The sequence below is a fragment of the Poecilia reticulata genome, linkage group LG19 (genome assembly GCF_000633615.1).
Source record: "Poecilia reticulata strain Guanapo linkage group LG19, Guppy_female_1.0+MT, whole genome shotgun sequence".
Taxonomy (NCBI): Eukaryota; Metazoa; Chordata; class Actinopteri; order Cyprinodontiformes; family Poeciliidae; genus Poecilia; species Poecilia reticulata.
In genome coordinates, this window is record NC_024349.1 from 9,122,034 (window position 1) to 9,148,018 (window position 25,985).

The 25,985-nt window shown below is 38.3% G+C and overlaps 2 protein-coding genes across 2 annotated transcripts; one reads left to right on the forward strand and one right to left on the reverse strand.

Annotated features, from left to right (window-relative positions):
* Positions 1 to 751: 751 nt before the first annotated feature.
* On the reverse strand, positions 752 to 5,421 carry LOC103481414 (serine protease 27). The gene is made up of 6 exons (XM_008436819.2): positions 5,084 to 5,421; positions 4,803 to 4,912; positions 4,534 to 4,610; positions 3,477 to 3,748; positions 2,453 to 2,613; positions 752 to 1,223 (listed from the first exon to the last, which is right to left on the reverse strand). The coding sequence occupies exons 1-6, from the start codon at positions 5,127 to 5,129 to the stop codon at positions 969 to 971; spliced, it is 921 nt and encodes a 306-aa protein (XP_008435041.1). The 5' UTR covers positions 5,130 to 5,421; the 3' UTR covers positions 752 to 968.
* Positions 5,422 to 16,653: 11,232 nt separating this feature from the next.
* Positions 16,654 to 25,225, forward strand: LOC103481415 (paired box protein Pax-6). The gene is given in 9 exon segments (XM_074186875.1): positions 16,654 to 16,791; positions 16,793 to 17,014; positions 17,632 to 17,824; positions 18,916 to 19,128; positions 22,441 to 22,523; positions 22,795 to 22,951; positions 23,190 to 23,263; positions 24,856 to 24,988; positions 25,086 to 25,225. Coding segments are annotated over 9 exon segments (1,293 nt in total). The 5' UTR covers positions 16,654 to 16,674; the 3' UTR covers positions 25,187 to 25,225.
* Positions 25,226 to 25,985: the final 760 nt, after the last annotated feature.

Genomic DNA, 25,985 nt, shown 5'->3' on the forward strand with positions numbered 1-25,985 from the left:
CAATATCAATAGATAATACATCTGATTAGAATATTCAATTTCACTGAACTCCAATCCAGAACCGCACAGCATTCTGGGGGATTTAGGCAGAGGAAACTCTTTAGCCGTTCAACCTGATGACCAGCTAGCAAATCACTTTGGTAACCTAGCAACTCACTTTGGTTACCTAGCAACAACCAGTTGAGTAACTGGCACAGCAGCAGTTTAAGGTTTTACCGCTCTGCCTCATAACTGCTTAAAAATAAAACATTGTGGAGTGAAAACAGGACAGTGACAAAAATGTCACCAGTTTGGTATTTCAGATATTTAAAAGAAGAAAATTGCACTGCAAAAATAAAATCTTGTCAAGTTTTTTTGGTCTAGTTTCTAGTGCAAATATCTTGGTACACCTGAAACTTAAAGGTAACTTTTAAGCAAGATGTTTTAAGTAAATAATTCCTTAATGATGAAAAAGTTCTAGTTCTACTGGCAGATAAACTGACTTAAGTTAAATCTGCCAATGAAACTAGAATGTTTTCATCATTATTAAGGAATTATTTACTTAAAACAAAGCTCTATATCTTACTAAAATGTTACTTGTGTAGTTGTCTTATTTCAAGATATTTTCACTAGAAACTAGACCAAAAACACTACAACCTTGTTTTTGCAGACCAATTTGAAATGCTGATATTGTGATAAGTTTTCAGCCATATTGTCTAGCTTTAATTTCCATTATGAGCTAAAAAAAAAAACAAACCAGAAGAGTCAAACATCTTAATCAAACTTTTTCTTTAATTCGAAATTAAACTTCTCATTCGTATTTAAAATCAAATTTTAATTAAAAACAAGATCAGGTTACAAAGTTCCATATGGCTTAATGTGCAGACAGGATAAAAGAATTATAAATTTGATTAAAACTATCAAACAATTTAACTCCTTCATTCATAACTGGTTTCTTGTTCCAACTCTTAAATATAAAAAAAACAGTTTTATCTCCAAGTCAGCATCAGGAAGATGAACAGACAGCTGGCCAACACAACAACACAGCCACACACACTCCGATGCGCTCCTCCGTACAGCTGGACCTCTGGTACTGTGGAGCTGATGAAGTCGGAGTAGCTGGTCAGCCTGGTATAAACACCCGGCCTGTTCTGTTTCGCACAACCGAGTCCAAAGCTCACCACTCCCGCCTGCACCCAGGTGCCATTCACCATGCTGCAGACCAGCGGCCCCCCTGAGTCGCCCTGAAGAGATGAAGAGTTATTCAGATTGCAGTGTGATGTCATGTGTGCAAGATGCTGCCCCCTGCTGGACGAGGCCTGCCACGATAGAGTTTCCTGGATGATGAATTGTTCCAGAAGTTATTACGATAAATGAATAATATTGTTGTTTCGGGTCCTTTTTTAAGTGATATAATGGTAATGGAAAAATAATAATGCAAGAGCATATTCTACAAGATCAGTAAACTTTAAATCCTAATGAATATTTAACACTGGAACTAGAAGACATTTTAAATAAAACAAAAATAATTAAGCCTTTGTAAACAAAATTGTCCTTAAAAAAAACACACCAAAATTTGTTGTGTTTGGTGAATTGAAGACTTCTCTCTTTTTGGTAGAAAAAGAGAAAAAAGAAACAATAAATCATGTCAATGGAAATTAGTCAGTCTTAATTTTATTATGTGATTAATTTATTGATGGAGGGCAAAAACATTGCTGGCTTGCAATGACTGCCATTGGTTTTAGCTGTCCAGTTGTCAACCTAAAGCACTAAATCTTAAATGTAAACCTGATGTATAAAAGAATAAACACAGAGCTTCGCTACTGATTAGCATCACTACAACTAGATAAGGTCATTAAAAAGTTTAATAAAAAAAACAATGAGAGGGAAGTAGGTCAATTATGCTAGCTTGACTATGACAACTTTAATGTAGATGTGCTGTGGAATTTGGTGTTTAGGTTCAGTTAAAAAATGATTAAAACACAAAAAATAAGGCGACACACACACCGACTCCGACTGATCATCAGTAAAGGTGTTTAAATTAGCTGAACACCTGCTCTACTGCAAAACAAACAAAACTAACAGACTGAATTTCTTTTCTTTGTGTGGGAAATGTTGGCGTGTTTTGGTGTCAAATTCTGATATGTTAGCGCCATTGTTGTAAGTCAGTTGCTATGGCAACGTGTAGCAGACCCAGAGCGAGTTGTTCTTCGATAGTTTTTTCTGTTTTTTTCCGCTTTGGTGGTTTCACACGGCACTAATAATACCCACATCTCCAGGTTTCATTTTATTAACAGTGGTTCTACTGCAACAGCACAGCTGTGGATAGCATGTAAAAAAAAAAAAAAAATTATCTTTTTGCCCTTTAGTGTTGTGTGCATGCATGAAATTCGCAAATGTAAACAACAACATGCAACGTGTCTTTCGCTCAGGGAATGCACTCAAACAAGTGTTAACATAAATCAAATGGTACCTGGCAGGAGTCTTTGCCGCCCTGCTGGTATCCTGCACAGATCATGTCGAACAGAATGTCCACCTGCTCCACCGGATCCGTTTGGTACATTTCCTGACAGGAAGCCTGGGAGATGATTGGCACCTGCACTTCCTGCAGAGTCCCAACTCCTGACAGAGGCACTGGAGAGGAGATAAGCTAGTTAATTACACGTGGTTTTTTTTAGCAAAGCACTTAAGATCATCTTACATTAGAATATTATTGTTTTAGTGTTTAGACGCTATGGCTGAAACATATAAGGGTTTTCTATCAGCTGTTATTAGGGATGCAAGTTATTGATTAAGATCAGTTAACTTTTAATTAATTCATTAATCAACTAACAATTGATAAGCAGCCATTTTCCTAAAAGTTTTTCTTTTGCGTTAAGGGGGCCGACCGTCTTCCCATAAGGGTAATTTTTCCACAACATGCTATTTTTTTTTTTAAATAAAAAGGACATCATATATTTTATTTTATTTTTTTTTACAAATTCTGCATATTAAGTGTTGACTGAATAAACAGAAAATCTTCGTTTTCTCTCAACAACTTTAGATAATAAAACAAAAAACAAGAACCTTATAGGTTAGAAAAATATGGAAAAAGTAAAATGTATTTATATTTTGAAAACAGATTCAGATTATGTTTGGACTGTTTCACTTTTCTGTTCAGAAAAGCACCCTCCGCCATCTTGTTTCTCCTCGAACATGCACGTCTTAACAGTGACTAGTGGCGCCCTCTTCTGGATGGAGGTTTATCTACAACACTTAGTTAATCGATTGGAACTAATTTTAATCTAACATTAGTCATAAGACACTGTTTGCATCCGTAGTTGATATCACTAATTGATTAGTTTTGCTTAATCATTTAAAGACACCCTTCTCTTTTTTATTATCTCTTTGCACTTGCTTGTGTAACTAGTATAACATCAGAGCCCCATGTTCTGAAATGAAATAAATTAACTGAGGATATTCTACTTTCCAGAAAGCAGAAAGTTAAAGGGCCTTACCGTCTTCCCTGATGTTTCCCCAGCCAGTGACGTAGCAGGTCATCCCAGTGGGAAACAACGTTTCCGGCGCAGGCAAACACACAGGCTGGATGTAGTTGCTCCAGGACACGGAGCTGGACAGCTGCAGGAGAGCGATGTCTTTGCCACTGTTGGGGTCTTGGTAACTAGATGGAATCACTATGCGCTTCACTGAACGGGACAACTCCTGCTCGTTGACCCCATTCAGCTGGTACCGTCCCATGTACAGCTTGTAGGCAGACACATCAGATGGACTGACAAATGACAAATTTAGAGACGTTAAATAAGAAGTAATTATGCTTTAATCTTTCAAATCAGAGCAGATGTCGAGAGCCATTATATAGTAGTTCTAATATGTGAATAACTTAAATATGTAATGCCACTTTTTACTATTGGAATGTTATGAAGAAGAAAAGCACAGATTATGCAAACATTTTAAATCCAAGGCCGTCTCTGGTCAGTCTTCATTTCCTCTTGTTGAAAACAATTTGGAAAATGTGAAAAATTTTTGCCTACATGCAAAAATGCAGGCTTCAAGGATCGGCCTGACTCCATTTTCCTCCTCAGACTTCTTCATGTCATGACCAAAAATGTAGAAAAGCTGGGTGTTTGAAAGATTTCCAAAATGGTAGAAATGTAAACTTTAGAGGCTCATAAGAGGCAGTTACTCTTTTTTGCATGAAAAAGGTTTAAATACAGATTTTCTGATAAATATTCACACCACACAATTTAATTTGTCAATTTAAACAGGAAATATCATGAAAAAGCACATAATGGATTATGAATGTTGCTAAAAGTTGCTTATTGGTAATCTGTGCAAAGATTTGATATAATTTATCATTTAAATAATAAAATAAAGATATGCAAGCTGCATTTTTTTTTAGAGGTTCCCTTTTGGTTTCACATACTGAATAAACAACTTAATCTTAAGGTCAGTTTTAATGTTTCATTTTCTGATTAAATGCAAAACAGCCCAGATACTTTCAATGCAGTGAAATAGCAACTTTGAGCAGTTTCTGTCCCGGTGGAGCTTTCTTACTTGGGGAAGCAATGTGCAGCTGAAAGCACCCAGTCCTGCGTGATGAGGGAACCTCCACAGACATGTTCTTGAGCTTTCTGGAGGCAGAGAGGAGGGGGAACGAAGGAAAACAGCAGTGAGTCACATCTGCATCACAGGCAAATCCCTCTCTCAGCAGGTCAGCTTCACAACAAAACCCCAGACTAAACCACAACCAAAGCTTTCCTCCGGGCGCAGCTGTGAACCCACGGGATGAAAGTGTAAACTTTTTCCGTGTAATTGGGGTTTACCTGAATATCTACCTGCCACGGCCAAGCCCCATTCGAGGCGTCCACCCCTCCTACAATCCTGTCCTTCATCTGCGGACGGCCGCATACCTGCGCGTTAGAGCCCCGCAAACCTGAAGAAAAGGCGACTTTATGACCCAAGAGCAAAGCATGGAAACATTTAAACACCGCTGAACGCAAACAGCCGAAAACAAGCCGAGAGTACAAAATGTCTGTTTATGAAACAAAGAAACGGGCATGGCGGGGAGGGGAACCGACAGGAAGACCCTCCGCTCTTCACTCACCTGTTACGCACAAAAAAATTACAGAAAGCAGTAACTTCGTCGCCATTTTGACGAACAAATACGTCAAAAAAAAATCTCTTGGAATAGTTTGAAGCTGTTATTTCAACAAATCGTCAAACGCTGCACTTAATCCTCCTCGTGATGACACAGCAGAAACTAAAGTTTAGGAAGTTATATCACTTTTCTTCAAACTTTATTACAAACGGACAGAAATCCGTTTACGCCCCCGGGTTTGTCCCCAAAAACCTGCGGTCTCCGGTCAATTCTGACTCACAGTTTCAACGGAGAAACCTGTTACCTGAGCGGAACGTCACACCCTATCAGAACCTTCGTCCCGCCCACGCAGCACACCTGAGCCAGTAAAATGAACGGAACTGCGTCCTTGCATTCCTTTCAGGTTGTTTTCCTGTAGCGGGTTAGTGTTCGGTGAAAAATGGAAAATACGTGGTATGGATGTTTTATCAAAACCCCAGCAAGGAGAATCCAAAAGGTCAGCTTGGAGAATTAAACAGAGTAGTTTTGTACAGAAGCAGGGCAGTTTCAGTGTTAAACCTGATAACGTGAGATTGAGGCCTTATAAAATGGAATTTGGATGCATTTGGAGCAGAAGAGACAGAAGAATGGGAATAATATATCTAACATTTTCAGGTAGGATCCGGTTGGTTTGGTAAGCTCTTTTCTCTTCAGAATCACAATAAATACTTTTGTGGCTATATTATCTTTGATTCTTGTTCTTAAATTTCACATCAACTATAATTGAGATTTTTTTTCATTTTTGGTACGAAATTGTGCCAGAGCAATAAAATTATTCTTATGCTTCTTAAAAAATAAGTTGTCATCAATTCTTAAAGTAGACTCCCATTTGATCAAATTTCTATCTTTAAAATTTTCTCCAACGGTGTTCAATTTGCTTTTTTTTTTAAATGGTAAGGACGTTTTCATGTATTTGGATTTGAAGTAAAAGGTGAAAAAGCTTTTTTGTCTTTAGCATAGAGTTGAAAATATGAGTTTGAAATGTTGCATTTTCTTCTGTGGAGAAAAAAAACAAAAAAAAAAACAAACAGAAAATGGGCCAAAGACGGAACCATGCGGAGCGCCCTTATAGACCTGCAATAAATCTTAAGTGTATTTGCAAACATTTAGCCAGTTGTATTGGAAAATATGATGTGGAACTAAAATTAAGCACACAACAGCAACACTTATTATTATTATTATTTAAAATTTTTTTTTACTGAAAAACACAAACAGAAAATTTGAAATTAAGAACTTTGTAGTCGACTTTCTCTGCAATTATTTTAGTTGTCAGACTATTGGTAAAACCTTGTTTTAAATCAGAAACCATGTGGTAGATATGAATTCTTACATTTCTTCACTTAGTATTCAAGCACTTTTGTCAAAATTATTGGGTAAACTCTAAAACTAAAACAAGATCTTCATTTTCCCACTGTCTGATATTAAATCTGACTAAAGTTTTCCTTTTTTGCATTTCCAAAGTTTACAAAAAATATTTCATTTAGCTAAACAGGATTTTTTTTTGAGGAGAGGGTTCTACAAATTTAGACGTTTACATTTATTTAATCAATATTTGAACATTATTATTATTTTTTTAAATTCAGATTTTCGGGTTTACTTAAACAAGATTTGGTTAAAAGTTTGCTGTAATTTTGACCAATTCCTCCTGACAGAATTGCTGAGTCAGTTAAAATCCTACAAGTTCAGTTTTGCCCATAAATATTGTTTCAAGGGTTTTTGATCAGTGACGTGCGGTCAGGAGAGGCAGGTGAGACAGAGCCTCACCTGTCATCATGGAAAAATAATATATAATAATAAAATCATTTATAAAGATATTTTCACCTTGTGGTTTGTACTATAAAGTACCTATTTACCATTTAATTTAACCAAATCTGATTATTTTTTTCTTCAAAATCGTTGAATTTTCGCATTTTCCCATTCAAATGCTTGGAAGCGAAGTCGGTGAGGCAGCAGCGAGCTGAGCCTCACCTGGGATTGTGCAACCTCTCGCTAACTGCACCGGTTGCCACTCTATGAGAGCATGCTCCTTCTGTCTGTACGTCGCCAATAAAATGGTTAACAGCATTTAATGTATGAACTGATTTCCCATAATTTAGCTTATGTATTTAATGTACTGTGTTTTTATTGTCACCAACTGTGTGTGCAACGTGTTTTGTGTGCTGTGTACAGATTTGAGGTGAGGCAGGCAGTTCTCGTGCCTCACCGCTGGGGGCGCTCATGATCCCGGACACTGTGACTCCACAACTGCAGAGTAAGAGACAGTAACAGCGAGATAGCCATACAGTAGCTGCGCTGATACAGACAGCGAGAAAGACGTGGTTTTGAGTTGTACTTTAACGGTTTTTCCCTTTGCTGTTAGGCACAGCACGAAATTAATATCTACATGTCAAGTTTGATTGAGGCTGCACAGTGGCGCAGTTGGTAGAGCTGTTGCCTTGCAGCAAGAAGGTTCTGGGTTCGATTCCCGGCCTGGGGTCTTTCTGCATGGAGTTTGCATGTTCTCCCTGTGCATGCGTGGGTTTTCTCCGGGTACTCCGGTTTCCTCCCACAGTCCAAAAACATGACTGTTAGATTACTTGGCCTCTCCAAATTGCCCATAGGTATGAGTATGTGTGTGCATGGTTGTGTGTCCTGTGTGTCTCTGTGTTGCCCTACGACAGACTGGCAACCTATCCAGGGTGTACCCCGCCTCTCGCCCGAAACGTTAGCTGGAGATAGGCACCAGCAACCCTCCCGACCCCACTAAGGGACCAGGGTGCAAGAAAATGGATGGATGGAAGTTTGATTGAGATAACGGAATTATTCTGCAGCGGCAGCGCGGCTAAGCATCACATGTTAAAGAATAGTCTTTTTGCCCTCCAGGATTGTACGCATGCGCGAAATTTCCTTATGTAAACAATAACATGCAGGGGGTCTAGATTTGTAAATCCGATTATAATTAAGTCGGTCCTTCACCAGCTATGAACCTCACCGCACGTCCCTGTTTCTGATGGCTGCTACAAAATGTTTGGGGTCATTGAGCATTTGGAAGACAATAATTCAAAGTTATGTTTTTTTTTTGTATACTTTGAGAAGTGCACCAGTCCCTCCTTCAGCAAAAATGCCCCACAGCATGATGCTGCCACTCCAGCTTGCAGGGTTATCCAAAAGGACAATCCACATTTGTACATCTTACAAAGCAGTGATATCATCGCCATGGCCTTGATAATCTCAAGAAATGTAAATTAACTCATTTAAAAAAGTAATAAAGAAATATTGGTTTTTATTCTTGTATTTAGCAAATTGAAATAATTTTGGTAATCATAACAAAAGCAGAAAAAGTTTAGTCTAATTCACATGTGTCAAACTGAAGGCCCGTGGGCCAAATCCGGCCCGCCGCAGCTTTTTGTGGCCTTCTAAATTCTAGACTAAACACTAAGTGTGATGAAATATCATGTTGTCAATCAAATCAATGCAGTTTTTTTTATCTGTTTACTGCCAAATTATTCCAGTTTCTTGAAAATTACCCTGGAAATTCACGGAAAATCAACAAATACCCACACTTTTTGGCACTAATTGGGAGTTTATTGCATATTTTTCACAAAAATGGTCAAAAACATTCTTACTTGTACTAAACAGCTGCCTCAGCTTTAATTAATGTCAGGTTATAGTACATGATATACACAGCGAGCAATGAAAGGTCACATTTACCGTCATAAATAAGAGCAAATATTGCCAATATAATATTAGTGATTGTTAGTACCACAAACACTTTGATTTTTTATTTTTTAAAAATCAAAAAAGAATCACAAAATCCTGGAGGGACTCAAAATAAATTCAATAATAATATTTAATTTTAAGAACTATTGATATTTTAACAGTTTGTGATCAGGTTTTATCAATATACTCGGCACAACCGGCCCTTTAACAGCATTTATGATTTTGATTTGGCCCAAAATGAAAATGAGTTTGACACCCTGGTCTGATTTAAGGTTAGACAATGATAAAAAATAAGGCGCAAATACAAATAATGCTGTTTACATGAGCCAGTATGAGCAATGGCAGCAGTTCTGAAAACACCTGCGTGTTTTATGGTTGGCCACCCAAAATAGTGTTAACAAAATAATTAATATCTGGTGCAAAAGAAGAGGGAAGTGAAGGATAAAAAATAAATTCTCAGGAGATTTTAAAGATCTTCAGCTTCTGTTTGTTCAGTGTTTAGTTGTAAAGCTGTTTCCCTGTTAAACTAGTTCAGCAGGTTTAAAAAACTTATTCAGTGTGTGTACGGCCACACACACACACATGCACGCAGGTCAAGGGTCAAACACTCCCCTGGTTCAGCTGAATTAGTCCTGTTGTTTTAAGTGTTTGATTATCTGGACAGAATGAAAACAACATGATTGATTTTTTTCTTTTCATGTGGTAATCCTGTTTGTTTTACATGTCACACAGCGCTTATTCCTTCTGTCTGTCTGTAAAGCTGTCTGTCTCCCCTTTTCCCTCCCTTCCTGCGTCTCTCCGTCCTTCCCTCGCTCCCTCGCTCCGTCCCCCCGCCCGCCCCAGGCAGTGTGTCTAGTTTCACAGAGCAATTGAAGGTGACAGGGACAGAGAGAGAGGGAGCGGGAGGGAGGGACAGAGGGAGGACACATCACAGTATCGCCCGCGGCTACACAACAGTACAGGAAGCAAGAGATGGAGGGACAAAGAAAGGGAAGGAGAGACTCACCAAAGTCCTCCCAGTGAATCCGATAAGCAGGTAAAGTCACACAGGAACAGATGAAAAAACTAAAAATGTGTGCGTGCCACATGCCGTCCGCCTGCAGGGTCAGCAGATATTTTAAATAGATTTTTATTTTATTTTTTTATTTTTCATTTTTGCCCTCCCTCCCACTCTGCCTCCCCTCACTCATAATATATGAACGCATTATTGCGTCCCAGTCAGTAAGAGCAATTATAATGCACTCCCATTTGTTTTTATTCTAACAACTTGATGAATATTTGTCGTGGCACGGTAACCATGGCGACTGGCTCCACCACCGCCCCTCCCTCCCCTGCCCCATCCCCCCTTCAGTGCTGAAAAAGCAGAGGATGGAGGGAGGGAGAGGGAGAGAGGTGACAGGAATGAACTAACAAGATGCACTAAAAAAAATGCATGTCCTGGAGCAACATAAATCTTTGCAGTGAAGCACGCGCCACCTCACACGCACGCACACACACACACACACACACACACGCACGCACGCAAACACACACGCATTACTGCGCTTGGCATGCACAGGGATCAGATAGGTTCAACCAAATTCCAACAACTGAAAGACAATAAGACAAACAAAAGCTTAAAACACACAGCCGACTGCTACAATAAAACATTGTTTACTGATTTTATGGTTAAATTAATGTCACAGTTTTAATCCTTTTTCTCATCCTCAAGTTTTGTTTGATTACTCAAACGTTTAAACAGGGATTTTCCTTCTCAGGGGTTTTAATCTCCTGGCATTAATGCTCAGAAATCCAGATTTTTTTTTTCAAACTATTATTCAATGTCTTACAATGTTTTTTTTGTTTTTTTTTTACAGCTTTGTCTGATTGGATAAAATTTGATAAAATCACCACACAGGATATTTCCAAAAGACAAACAGCATCAATCCAATTCAGTTTCATTTTTTGCTAAGGTTAAGGGTTAAAAAATAAAAAAGTACACCCTGTTACACACTGGAGTTCACATAGTTTTTATAGAGCAAGAATCTTTTATATCCTTACAATTCAATGAGCCGTTTTGCATTTAATCCAATTAAATAAAACTTGTTTAGAATGTCGACTGTCAATTTTAGAGGAACATTATTTTATTTCTATTTTTAGGTTTTAAAATAAAGAAAAACATAAAGCTTTTGTAAAAAGAGGATGGATACATTTGATCATATTTTGTGGGAAATTATGTAAACAAAACAAACAAATCGATGTTCGTTTGAGAACATCACTGATATTTTTGTGGAACCTGCATTTATTCTAATGACTATAATTAAAATCATTAGTTGGTTCTTTTGTAATTATTATCCAAAGTTATTGAAAGCTTTCCATTGTGGAAAGTCAAAAAGCCGCTTTCTGCTCCAGAGCCACATGTAGCCAAACTAACTACACCCTAACAAGCAATAAAAATGCAAGATCAGGATATTTATTCATAAAATGTTGTTGTTTTTTTTGCTTTTTAAAGCAAACAGTTGAAGAATTATGAGATTCCACTAATTTTGTGGCAATTTATCTTTATAATTAATGAATATGCTGATACAGTTTAAGTGGATGGATATTTAACTACAGATGGGAAATGGAACAAGGGGAAGATGAAATGGGAAGCTAGAAATACAAAATGTGGTTACAAACTGGGAAAAATGGGAAGAAACTGGGATGAGAATCAACAACATGGACGTCCAAATTCATACCAAATGTTTTCCTGAGGCATCGCTACTGCTTGATTTAATAATTAATGGTTATAGCAGTGATAATTGTACGGTAGTTAAGATTTTTTTAAATCAAAATTTTCCTGGATTTACGCGTACATAGAGCAGGGGGGTCCAAGGTGCGGCCTGGGGACCATTCGTGGCCCTTGCGTTATTTTTGTGTGGCCCTGAACCACAACTCAAGAATGGCACATCTTTGTCCCTCTGACACTTTTTGCAATTTTTTAAAAATAAGAAATGGGAAGAAAAAAAAGATTTTTTTTATTATCATTTTATTTTGATCTCATAATAAGTCTAGTGAGTTTTTACTCAAAAATAGACCTGGGCACATCCATTTTATTTTGCTAACTAAAGCAAAGTTTGTAGAAGAAAAATTGTATTTTTGTTGCTGGGAATAAACTAAAAGCATTTTATAGATTTTAAAAATGTAAAGTAATAAACCCAAACAGTTAAATGACTGTAAACATTAATATTACATTTTATTTATTGTTCCCCAGGTAAAAGAGAAATAATTTACAATGTAAGTGTTGAAAGTTTCCTAGTGCTGGTATTCTACATATTTTAGATGTTTTCTTGGTTCTGCACACCTGAATGAAATGATACATCCTGCAGAATCTGACGACACGCAGAGGAAATGCAGCATTTGAATCAACTGTTGTGCAGCAGAAAGAACTGAAACATTTCACTCAGGCAGCAGCAGAACTTCAACTTGTCATTCCTTGACCCAAGTCAAGGAATGACTTGGGTATTTTGTAAAAAGTTTACTCAAGTACTGAGTAAACTGATCAAAACATCAACTGTTTAATATTAAAAAATTAAATCATCAGATGGACCAAAATGTAAAGTTAAGTGGAAATTTTGGTATAATTAGGACAAAAATGACAATAATTTATATGAGTAACAAAAAATAACAATCAGTTTTTTTTTTCAATAAAAAACTTTTGAAACTTTAACTAAAACTGCAGGTGTTTGTTTGGTGAATTTCTGGTTAAAATATGTTTGTTTTTCATTCAGTGGGTAGAAAATCCAGAAGTTCTACTCAAGTAAGAGAAAAGATACTTCGTAATAAAAATAGTCCTAAAATAAATTTTTTTATACTCAAGTAAATGTAACTACTTACAACCCAATAGGTTCCCCATGAGGACCGGAGTTTGACTCCTCTGATCGAAGGTCTTGAACTTCTGGCTCACATTTTGTTGCAGCTTCTCATTTTTATTTGTTCATTTCTGGTTTGAAAGCAATCAAACCAAGGATAACCTGGCTCCTCTAAGGAGGAGCCAAGTTATCCTTGGCTCCTCCTTAGAGAGGCAGCCAAGGATAACTAAGATAATAACTAAAATGAAATGAGGAGTTTGTTCAAAACATCATTTTATCTTTTGGGATTAAATGATCAACTGACTTTGATTGTATTTTCCTTAAATTAGCATCACATTTGACTGAATGTAATTAATTTGAGGAGAAATAGAATTTATATGAAGTGAAGTTAGACATAAACAGATGATGTTTAGGTGAAATCTATTGTATTTGGGTGTTTTATAAACAGAACTGAACTGTTCTGATCACATCTGGCCTCACTCCACTGCCTGCCTGTGCATTTTAGAGTTTATTTCATTTTCACTTTTAAATGTTTGAATGATCTTTCTCCAGGAAATCTCTATGAACTCCTTCAATCTTACGCACCTTTTTTGGCCCCTCAGGTCAAGAGTTGACCTAGTTTGTTTCATGTTTAACTCTTGGTCTTTTTATGCAATATTTGTATGTTTGTAGCTTAAAACAGCTGTGGCTGTTTTAAAGTGCTTTATAAATAAATTTAAAAAAACCCCGTAGCCTCCAACAGCAGGGAAAGTTTCCTTTCAATCAATTACACACACAAAAAAAACAAAAACATCCCAAATGAACCGATGAAAGTATTGCACAATGTTTACTTGTAGCCAAGCAAGAAACTTTTAATCAAGTATTGTAATTCCTTTGCTTAAGTGGAGTGTCTGCACGCATCTTCCACCACTGTTCTTTTTACCTTTGAACTTGTCAAGTCCTTTCTTTTCTCCAAGGCGCATCTCGCAGGAAAGTAACAGAGAAGGGGGGAGCGGAGGGGGCAGCAGAGAAAGAATAGCAGAGTATGAAAGAGAGAGGGAGCGACAGAGAGAAAGGGAGCGCAAAGTCTTGTCAACCGGAAATAAAACAAGCTGGCACCCTCCCCATCCCCAAGCCCCTACTCCCACCCCAAAGTCATATACTTCCTCCTCACTCTCTTTTTCCTCCCCTCTGCCTCTCCCGCCTCCATCTTCCATCTCTCCCTTCCGCTGCATGGAGATATATTTAAACCCGGCTTCTGCTCGGCTCGATGCTGTACATACCGTCATACCTGCGTCACCGCATACACCTCACGTCGGGCCAGGCTGGAGCTCCTGGACGGGATCCTTTAAGCTGCTCCGAAAGGCCCTGATGGAGCCTTTTGTTTGCTGTTTGGAGCCAAAAGTGTCTGTGGAGAATCAGGAGTGTTTCTGCGTCTTCACAAGCTGCCGAGTCCAGTTGGACAAAAGACTCTAAAAAAGCTGAACAGGTTTACAAATCCAGCAAGGCATTACGTTTCCTTTCTCTAATGTTTCAAAACAAACATATGATTGGATAAAAAGTTTATTGTCCCTCCAGGTGGTTATTTACATGACAAAGAAAAAAACAATAATAAAGATGCACCAAAATATTCATGTTGCAAATAGAACAATTACACAGCTATGGCAAAAATAAGAGACTACTTAAGAGAAACTAGTGACCAGTTTCTGTTATTTTACTGTTTATATTTATATGTTTGAGTAAAATGAACATTGTTCTTTTATTCTATGAACTACTGACAACATGTCTTCGAAATTCAAAGCAAAAATTTTGTATTTATCTGCAGAAAATGAGAAACAGTGAAAATAAGGAAAAACATGCAGAGCTTAAATAATGCAAAGAAAACAAGTTCATAATAATTTAGAAACAACAATATTAATGTTTTAACCCAGGAAGAGTTCATAAACGAATAACCAGGAGGTTTTCAGTGCTGTATTCCACCACAGTTTGTTTACCTGAGACCAACACTAATGGGGATAAATGAACATTTTTACCTTTAGTGTTAAATTTAATCTCCATATATCTACAGGCTGAAGGCAACAACCTGTAAGGGTGATGAAGACGATTGTTACCTTCAAACTGTAGATATAAGATGATCAAATATAACATTTAATTTACCTTTTATTTTTTTTCTTACATTACAGCCACATAATTATTTGGTGGTTCATTCAGCTCCTTTTACTCTGATGCCACTAAATAAAATTGATCGTAATCAGTCAGAACTTCTTCTTCTTCTTCTTCTTCTCACGACTGGAATAAAATATCAGAAAGCCTTTTAAATTAACATTAACATAAATGTCTGCTTTCTAGATAATCAGCTATGCAGGCACTGATCATTTGATTCTTATTTTTATTCTGTTTTAATGTATTGTTAATGCACACCACACTTTTCAGATTGTTGAAAACTTTTAAAAACCATCACAGTTATGTGCTGTATGATGTTTGTTGCTGTAGCCTGACGAAATATGAAGGATTTGAAGGGATGCAGATACTTTTTCACCGTTTCTGCTGCATCTGCAGCTGAAACGTCGTCTTTAGGGTGAAAACAGAAACGGACTCTTTTTAAAACCCTTCAGCGAACCATTTACACTCCTCATCATAATCTGGACCTCATGAAAAGTGCACCACCAAACCGTTATCAAATTTTAATAACGCTCCAATTCCACACAGGTCAACTCAGATTTTTAATTCACAACAAATTCAAACGAAAAACATTCTCATCGTCAGACATATCTCACTGTCATATTTATGTTTTGGTGATCAAATGAAAACGTGTTCAACAGAAATAATAAAACTATTTAAGCCTGCAGTATTTTCAGAGATAAGGGGGAATCAACCACGTATTTGAAGATATTCTTTAAAACGTCCAACCTGAGCTAATAAATCGAGGTGCTGTCGTTTCTGTTTGGCTGCTGCTGAGCGTGTTTGGACTCAGAGTCCAGCTCTCTGTTTGCTCTCAGTGGATGTAGGTCATTACTGCTAAAACTGCTCATGTTTTCCTCCTCTAACGTCAGACACGAGCTTCAGGTTCTGGTCCGGCTGGAAGACAAACAAGTTTTACCTTCAAACAAGTTTCCCAAAGCTAATGGACGGATTTTTGTCTAAAACTCTTGATAATCACTTGCTGGTGTAGATTTCCAGATTTTGAAAATGTTTCACTGCATGAACACAAAGCAGAAAAATCTTCTTTTCTATCAGCTGTAACAGATTTTTATTAAAATGTGTCGTCATAAAGCCTTTATCCAAACAAGGTTTTGTTATTAAAGCTGCAGTGTGATAATAAAACACCTTGGATTGTTTCTGTCTTATTTCTTAGATGCTTTGTTGATATTTCTGATGTTTCTTCAAAGCTTCAGCGCTTAAATAGGTTTTAATGATCAAACATTAACCATTTGTTGCCATTGTGGGAAAAAAAAAAGTCGTTTTGTTTGGTAACCTCAAATCATGTGGAATTATTTTGATTGTGAAATAAATATGAAGTAATTTTTATTCTGCAAGAAAGTTTTACATGTTTTAATTAATTAATCAGAAATATTTTTAAATGATCTTTTTTTTTCTTTTAAAAAATGTATTGCTTTATTGTAAGATTTCTGGATATGGGTGAGATAAAGGCACATTTAATTTATTGCATTTATTTCTGAAAATATTTAAAGTACATACTGATTCTCACCACATCGAATTATTCACAGAAATATTGAAAGAAAAAGAAAAATCCCCACATATTTTTCCAGCGATAAAGAAAACACAAAACGTTCATAATTTAAAGGCCAAGAAATGAGAAAGATTCCTACAAATGAGCCAATAATTAAAGATTTGGCCCGGTTCAATGCAGTCTGGTCTGGAAATACCTCCCTGCTGATTTTACTCAGTATTTATGTGTAATTTATGGCTAAAATTGAACCCCATCATCTATTTATCATCCCCTATCTTTCCATTATCTGTGCTTTATGCTCCTCTCTCCCAGCCTCCCCCCTCCTCCTCTCGCTGGCATTAAGTTCAAACTTGACACTGATGTTGACTCACTTTGTCACCCCTCGGTGGCTCCCTCTCCCTTCCTCTCTTCCTCTTCCTCTCTCTCCCCATCGCTCGGAGGACACGAGCGCCCGCAGACGCATTTCTCTCCAGAGCCCCCCCTCCTTTCACCTCCCTCCATTCCTCCGTCCCTCTCCTCCCTCTTTCACTCTATCTCACCCTGTCCAACTCTCTTCATCTTTCTCCCTGCACTCTCCTTTGCAACACACACACACACACACACAGCGTTGTCAACAAAGCCGGACGTTGGGGGAATAAAGGTCCGCCGAGGAGGAGAGGAACTCTCAGGACGACTGCGTCCGTCTCTCTGGTCAACTTGGTAAGTTGGTGAAAATTAATCTTTTAAGCTTTTAAATGTTTCATGCTGAATAATTTTCTTAACCCAGTTCTGAAATTTCTGAATCTAAATGAATCCAAATTGACCTTTGACACTTTTTCGCTTCAGTCGCACTCTTATATAACGTACAAAAAATTATTTATTTTGCAACAACTATGTGTTTAAGCGTTATGCATCCTAACTTACTTGCTTGTACAACATTGATTTTAAAGCTTTCCAACTCATGCAGTAGCTCCATTTCTGCACGTCTGCAAAGAAAGTTTATTTTTCTCATTTAAATTCCTACTTTTATGTGTTTTTTTGCTCATTTTTTGAGTGCATTCAAGCTTAAGTTCTGCACAAACGGAGCTAAAAGCAAGTCAAATGTCACAGCTCTCTGAGTGGGTTCTAATGTACCTCCTCTCCCCGTGGTATACTAGCACCGCAATGTATAACACACACACGTAACGACAGCGAGCATGTAACTAACTCCATTTATGTCTGTCATCATGAGGCTAATTCGCCACAATGCCAACCATGTGTGAACTCATGCGATACGAACCCCTCCTTCCTCCTCCTTCTTCTGCTTCGTTTTTCTGCCATTTCCAAACGGATCCAAGGAGGCGGAGAAGAGTAAACGGGGGCGATCACACGCAGAGGAAGGGGGTTCCTTTATTTCTCTCCATGCTGGTCTGGACGCCCGTAGTATGTATGAGAAGTTAACCATGCTGAACCTGCAGAGCGGCTCCAACTGGAGCGGGCCCAACAACTGGTACCATGACCCCACCGGCGTTCAGACGCAGCACAGCGCAGGTGAGGAGACGCCCAGGATGGATGGATGGATGCATGTCAGCTGGTTAAGGTCAGATCTGTTGAATTTTAGAGCAGATGAACTTTTACAGCCAGCAAATCTGAGCCTGTAGTTTGTGATATGGGAGATGTGGCTCTCCACCCAGGGTGCCAAGGCCTAGAGGGCTACAGAGTGCATCTGGGAGTGAGAGCAGTTGCCTCTCATTTGCATCCAGAATAAGTTTTTTGCTGCTTATATGCATTAGTTAATGAGTGGGCGCCCATTGCATTATATGCTGTTTAAAGGTTGTTTTTATGCAGTTTGTGCAACAATTACGTCTAAAATATTAAATATAAAATATTTAAACTGGTCAAACCTGAAGAGGACTGTTCCACAGAAACCAGACGTGCTTAAAAACAAAAGGTTTGGATTGTTTACATTTTTATTCCGTTTATAAAAACATAAAAATTGAGAATTTTTCAGAATTTTTAATGCATTTATTACTATCTTGAAGGCCAGAGCCTGAAGATTGCAAAATACAGACTTGGACCAAATTATTTTATGCTGCTTACACATTGATGTACAGTATTTAGTACTATATTAAGAAAAAATAAATACAATTAAAGTTGGGAGAATAATGTCATAAACTTAGAAGAATAAAGTTATAATATTACAAGAATCAGGTAATAATATTATGAGAATAAAGTTCAGGAATAAAGTTGAAATAATTAGATGATAAAGTCATATTATCATGTGAATAAAGCCAGATTATGATTTTAATCTCATAATTTGATGACTTTATTCTTGTATTTGTATTGAATTTTTTTTTGTGTGACTAATAATCAGTCATATTGATCTGCCTCTATCCATGTAAATCTATGGAAAGATGTTACATTAAAAATATCTGTTAATGTGGGTGGTTGACTCAGATAAGATACACTGTAAAAACATTTGTTTTTTGTAAAATTGGCTCTGTGTGTGTGACATGGGGGCCAGAAAGCGGGGCTCGCCCGGGGCATCATTTATTTAGCAACCGCCCCTGCTGCAGTCCTAAAAAGCAACATTTCTTTTAAATAAATTTCTCCGTGTGTGTTTTTCCTCTGATTGCTGGCAGTGTCCGAGGGCTGCATGCTGGACACAGAGGGCAGCATGGGGGGAGAGGCGGGGGGTGGAGGCGCTGGCAGAGGAGGTGGAGGAGGAGGAGGAGGAGGAGTCCCCGTGGAGCGGGACGAAGGCGAGGAGTCTCAGCTGAGGCTGCAGCTCAAGAGGAAGCTGCAGAGGAACCGGACCAGCTTCACGCAGGAGCAGATCGAGGCTCTGGAGAAAGGTCAGAGCGATAACGCACGCAAAGCTCAAACCAGCGCCATGACGCAGCAGCAGCAAACTGGTTTACAGCTTCCTGATTAACCACAGCACCACAAACAAAATCAGTCTGCATATTTTGACAGGTCGTGATCTTTATTGGCACCTGCGGCGGCCAAACAACTCCACTTCCGGATGCAAATCATCCATTATCTTATCTCCGCAAATATTCCCGCTCCGTTCCAAAAAGGCCCGTAGCGGCGGAAAGCAGCAGAAAACGCGTCGTCGCTGCAGCGGGATGCGGCCCCCGGATCAGGGAGCCGCCGCTGACTGGATGTGGCTGCGCAGGGCCCCGGGGCCAAATGAGGAGGCAGTGTCCACTGTGCGCCCGAGCAGAAACCGATGACTGCGGTCAGTCTGTGCAGATGTCAGTAATGAGGTACACTGACCTCAGCGCGCAGCCGAAGCGCAGTAAACATGGCGCGTTAACACCGACGCCAGTTAAAACGAAGCCAATTAGATCAATTTCTCATACAGGTTTTATTTAAACTCTGGTGGTGATATGATTATTAGAGATGCACCGATTCGATACTGATATTGAAAAGAATTATAGGTGTTGTGATAATGTAGCCGGCCGATCCATAATTGCAGATCTATTCAGTCTAAATCTATTCTTTATTTATTTTATGTTATTAAGAATTCCTAACTGCACTTTCTGAACAATTGAAAAGGTTTGTTGCAGTTTATTTTTACATATTTGACCAAGATAGTCAACCTATTGTTTTTGTCAGTTTCATTTGATTTATTGGTATTTATTTTGCATTGGCTGTTTTACTCCTAATTGAACTGACTGGACAAAATAAAGTTGCTTTTACATGTTTCACAAAGCTTGCAATACGATAGTGTCCTGTACTGATGCAGAGTCGTCAAACTTGTAATTCAGTAGATTTATGTCTGTGTTTAAAAAATGAAACGTTTCAAGTAAATTCAGCTGTTTTTCTGTATTGTATCGATATCAGCTGATACTAAACCTCAGATATTGATATTAGTATCGGAAGTGAAAAAAGTGAATTGTTGCATATATTGGCTTTACTTATTGCTATATCTTCTTTATGGAATTTCACTTTTTCTACACAAAAGATGTAACACAAAACCAATAATATTGCCAAACCTATCCTCCTTATAAGGGAAGAAAATGACCTTCTGATTAGCCAGCTGACTAGCAGTGCTCAGTAACAGGCAACACTGCCCTGCTCTAGTGTTACAGTGGTTTTAAACAGCTTCATTGTAACTGAATGCATTATTTGTCTGCTTTAAACAAAACAAACAAAAAACAAACAAACAAACAAACAAAAAAAAAAAAAGAATGCAAAATCACTTTCTGCATGATCCTGCAAGAAATTATGAGTAATTTGTGTTTTTTTTTATTTCGGAAGTGAAAACAGGAATGCACTGTATTCTCTTCCGATACAGATATCAGAGGTTTCGTATTGGCTAATACGGATCTAATACAGAAAAACAGATTCTTTTTTTTTTTTTTTTTTAAACGGAGACATAAATCTACTGAATTACAAATCTATTTGATAACTCTGCACACGTACAATAATAAAGAAACTGACAAAAATAATAGATTGACTATCAACTCTAGTTATTCGTCCGTTTTATACAAAGAAAACAAAAAAAGTCTGTTATATTGTTCATAAGAGATGGCAGCTGTTACAGAAAAATGCATAATTTTTACTCTCCAAACCATAACTGTTCGTGTTTTTTAAACCCTAAATCGTTTTTTATATGTTTGACCAAGACAGTCAACCTATTGTTTGGCTATCTTGACTATTGTGCACTGTGAGCACCAGTGCTCAGCAACAGGAGGGGGAGGGGCACAGTGCGTTTATGTGACCTGAGAAACTCAGTAAGAAAACTTTAGACTGCTACTGGTTTTGAAACTGCAACAAAAACACAAATTATTACCAAGTATAGTTTATAGTGCAAATATCTTAGTACACTTGAATGAAGACAAAACTATCTTACAAGTATCTTTTAACAGGATATGGTAGCTTGTTTTGAGTCAATAATTTGTGAATATTGATTTAAAATGTCCTGATTCCACTGGCAGAATATTTTACTTCTAAGAATTTTTTTCCTATTTCATAAGCAGCACTTATTCATCAATATTAAGGAGTAATTTCCTTACAACAAGCTTGTATGTCTTGCTGTAAAGTTATTTGTTAAGATTTTCTTTTTGCAGTGTTGGAACATGTCTACTTATTCTCTCAAGAGTTTACAGCAGTTTGGGTTTTAAGTGATCGGTTTGGAGGTGTGAAGTTTGCAGCTTTCTGTGGAAGTAGACCTGAAAACTTGGGGATCAGGACGTTGACTCAGCCGGCTGCTGACAGGGTGGGGCTTGTTCACGTTTTGACTTGTCAACAACAGAAATGTCAGCAGTTTAAATTAACCGTCTGCTGAGCAATAATGATCTGAAACCTAAAGCCTGACTGCAGCGGCGAAGGACAGAGTTCACTCATACCCAGACTTAGTTTCTAATTTAGTACACTGCAAAAACACAAGATCTTACTAGGCGTTTTTAGTCTAGTTTCTAGTATAAATATCTTAGCTTTGTCTTTTTTCTTAAAAGTAACTTTTAAGTAAGCACTATGTGCTTGTTTTATGTAAATATCTCCTTAATATTGATTAATTAGTATTTGTTCCATTAACAGATTACTTATATTTTAACAAGATATTTAGTGAAATAATCTGTCAGTGGAACTACTACGTTTTCATCAATATTAAGGAATTATTGACTTGTAATTTATTTTTGTCTCATTTCAAGTGAACTAATATATTTGCACCAGAAACTAGACCAAAATTGCTTGGTAATGTTTTGTGTTTTTGCAGTGCAATGCTGGTTTATCTCACCAAATTCAACCTGGAACCAGTTTTGATGAGATTAAAATCAAAGTGGACTTCTCTTCTGTTTAGTTTAAAGCAGCTCTGCTTTGAAATAAAATGCTAAGGCAGCTTCTCAACTTGAATCCTTTCAGTTGAACTTTGTGCGTGTTCCACGTGGATGAATAATTTACACAAAGTGCAACAGATAAATATTTCAAAACGGGTTGTAAGCATAGAAGCTTAACTTCCTGGATTTAAGGTTCCTGTAAAACATAATTAGTAATGCTAATACTCGACATAGAGCACAGTCTGTTAAAATTTGCCTTTTTTTATTTTAACTTTGAGTTCGGATTAACTGCCTGTGAAGCTTCAGGGCAAACTGCTGTCTAGTAGTCCTGTGTTTTCCGTATTGTGCTGCGTGTTTGACGTTATGTAATATCCTCCACAGAGTTTGAAAGGACACATTACCCAGATGTTTTTGCAAGGGAGAGGCTGGCGAACAAGATCGATTTACCTGAGGCCCGAATACAGGTGAGCAAATCAGGATGGATTCCAGCAGATGATCTGAAGAGCGGACTGGAGATTAAAGTCAGAAATTTAAGTTGGAGTTCTGAGATTAAAGTCAGAATTCTGAGAAGAAAAAAAAAAATCATAATTCTAAAATTAGAGTCAAAATTACAACCTTTTCTCACAATTGTGATTTTTTTTTCTCAGTATTCTGACTTTAGTTTCCTGAGATTAAAGTCAGATTTCTGAGGAAAAAGTGAATTTGTTTGGAGTCTGACTGGAGTCTGACTGTCAGGTGTGGTTCTCCAACCGGAGAGCCAAGTGGAGGAGGGAGGAGAAGCTGCGCAACCAGAGGAGGTCGGGCAGCGTCACCTCCTGCTCCCAGAGCCAGGCGCCGCTCAGCACCTCCTTCAACACGTCCGTCTACCATCAGCAGCACGGCAGCAGCTCAGGTAAAGCCCAGACCGTCGCGTCGGGGCAGCCGTCTGCATCTGCTGCACATGATTTAAACATCCGAAGGCTGGAATATTTCAGTAGTTTATAATTACAATCCTCACAGCAGCTCCTGCAAAGCATCTGGGTTTCTCCATTAGAGTGCAAACGTATTAAATATTCCCACCTCGAGATGGTTTCAGTGAGTCTAAGTGTGTGCGTGTGTGTGTGTGCTCACCACCATCTCTGTCTCTGCAGGGTCCATGTTGAGTCAGACGGAGCCGTCGCTGCCCAGCTACAGCTCGCTGTCTGTCTTCTCATCTGGAGTCCAGGTTGGACATTCAACACTTATCATTCATCAACACCTTCCAGATCACGTCACTGTCCGAGCCGGGTCTCTCTACGGAAGAGGATTAGGGCCAAAACAAAAAAAAAGAATTATGCAATTTGAGTCAGAATTCTGAGATTAACAAAATTTTGAAATTAACGTGAGAAATTAATGTCAGAATTCTGAGAAAAATGTCAGAAATTAAAGTTAAAATTGTGAGTTAAAAGTCCGAATTCTGAAATTATAATTTTTTTATTTTTGGTGACCCTAATCCTCTTCCATACTCTCATTGCGGGGAAACCCTTATCTGAGCCATTTTTTTCTAATGCAGACATTGTTGATTTATTTTAAGCCAGTTCTTTATTTGGATATTAAATGTGTAGATCGTTCTCTTGCAGCGAGTGGAACGTTGTTCCAAATGTTCCTGAAGGAAATGTCTGCACAATAATATAAAAATAATGTTTGGTTCTGCTTAAATATGAAAAAAAGGTGGAAATCCTACATTTCAATGTAATACAGCACATACATGTAGATTAGACATAAATGATCATTTCCATGCAATTATTTAAACATAACACACCTGATGTAACGTTAGGGATGAATCAGACTCCAGCTGATCTACACGCTGTTTTACACACCTGTAGCTCCTCCTAGTGGTGAAACTCCAGCATAGCTTTATCTGTTTGCAACTGTCTAGATCAGTGCTGTTGCTTTGGGGGCCAAACCAGACAAATTTAAACTATTGGTGTGTCACAAAATTTATTGAATTAACACTGCAAAATTAGTTTTCTGTGATTTGATTTATTATTTTTTGTCTTTTGGTTTTACCTGCTCAAAAGTAAACAAACTATTTTTTAATGAAATCTGTGGGTAATTAAAACTGCAGTATGTAACTTTGATAAAACAATATTTTTTTTTACATATTTATTAAAACAGTGACCGTTTGTTATGAGATAGATCATCTATGAAAATATCTGTCTTCTGCCAGTGATATTTAGGAACAACCAATCAGAGCCAGGAGGAGGGTCTTAGTGCTGTCAATCACCCTCCATGTGGCTACGCTGCAGCTAGCACAGCATGTTGTGAATATTAAAGCTAGTTAGCAATGACAGAGCATAAATGGTTTTCATGTAAAGGTAAGTTGTTTCTCCAACATCCAGCACATTCAGCAGGGAGAACATGAGATTGATTGACAGCAGTAAGCCCCGCCTCCAGGCTCTGATTGTTGCATTTCTTCAGCTGGCAATAGAAGCTCAGGAAGGAGGTGGTGGATGTGGATCTTTTCACAGATTGTCTATCAAATATTAAACTGTCAACATAGACAGTTTCAACAAAACATATTTTTATCAAAGTTAAATACTGCAGCTTTAAAGATCCAAAACATGAAAAGGGGCTTCAGACTTTCTGAAAGAAAAACGGATCATTTCCAAATCGTTTGGGTCATCAATTGTTTTTTACCCATCTTGACTTGAGGTCAGGTGCCATCAAAATCATTTTGAGGGCTACAAATGGCCCTTGACCCCCACTTTGAACCCCCTGGTCTTGACGCTACGTTCTCTAAAGCTGATTTTTTCCCCTCTCTTTCGTCGCTCTCAGTCTATTCCTCCCCAGTCGGCCTCCTCGTACTCCTGCATGTTGCCTCCGTCGCCCTCTGCGCCGCGCAGCTTCGACTCGTCGGCGTACTCCTCCCCTCACCTGCAGACTCCGCCCTCAGCCAGCTCCAACACAGGTGGGAGTTTGGTGGAAATGTCTCATTTTTCTCTTCCAGTTCCCTCTGTGTTTGCTGAAATCAGAACCGTGGCGTTTCCCTCTCCCCTCCTGCTCAGGGCTCATATCACCCGGCGTTTCGGTGCCAGTCCAGGTCCCAGGAACTGAGCCGCAGAGCATGAGTCAGAACCTGGGGCAGTACTGGGCCAGATTACAGTGAGCTCCAGGCGAATGATGATGGACAGAAGAAGAAGAAGAAACGAGGAGGAAGAGAAGAAAGGGCATGTAAAGGTCGTGTCAACGTAGCAAGATTAGCATCCATGTTTAAAGGAAGCGCAGGTCAGAGCTGTAGAGGAGCCTTGGAGGGTTGAAGACCCCGAAATGCATTAAATGTTTACAGAATCAACCAAAAGCAGCTCTGGTTGCACTTCACAGTACTCTGCTGGGTCCGGTGTCGTTTCTGAACGGGTTCACCAATTTACAGGAGAGCTGAAAAAACAGGACCAAAGATGTATTCACACCCTTTGAATTTTTCAGATTATTACTACGATGGAGCAACACGGCCACACTAAGGGAAACAAATTACAGTTATAATACAGTTATAAAATTACAGTAGTAAACACGTACGAAAATACAGTTGAAATGATGCAAGAATAGTCATTTTTTGAGAATAGTTATATTATAACTTTGTTGTTGACTTTATTCTCATATGTTTTATTTCTCATAATTTTATCACTTTATTTCCATAATTGTATTTATTTATTTATTTATTTATTGGATGCACAGTGGCGCAGTTGGTAGAGCTGTTGCCTTGCAGCAAGAAGGTTCTGGGTTTGATTCCCAGCCTGGGGTCTTTCTGCATGGAGTTTGCATGTTCTCCCTGTGCATGCGTGGGTTTTCTCCGGGTACTCCGGTTTCCTCCCACAGTCCAAAAACATGACTGTTAGGTTAATTGGCCTCTCCAAATTGCCCCTAGGTATGAGTGTGTGTGTGCATGGTTGTGTGTCCTGTGTGTCTCT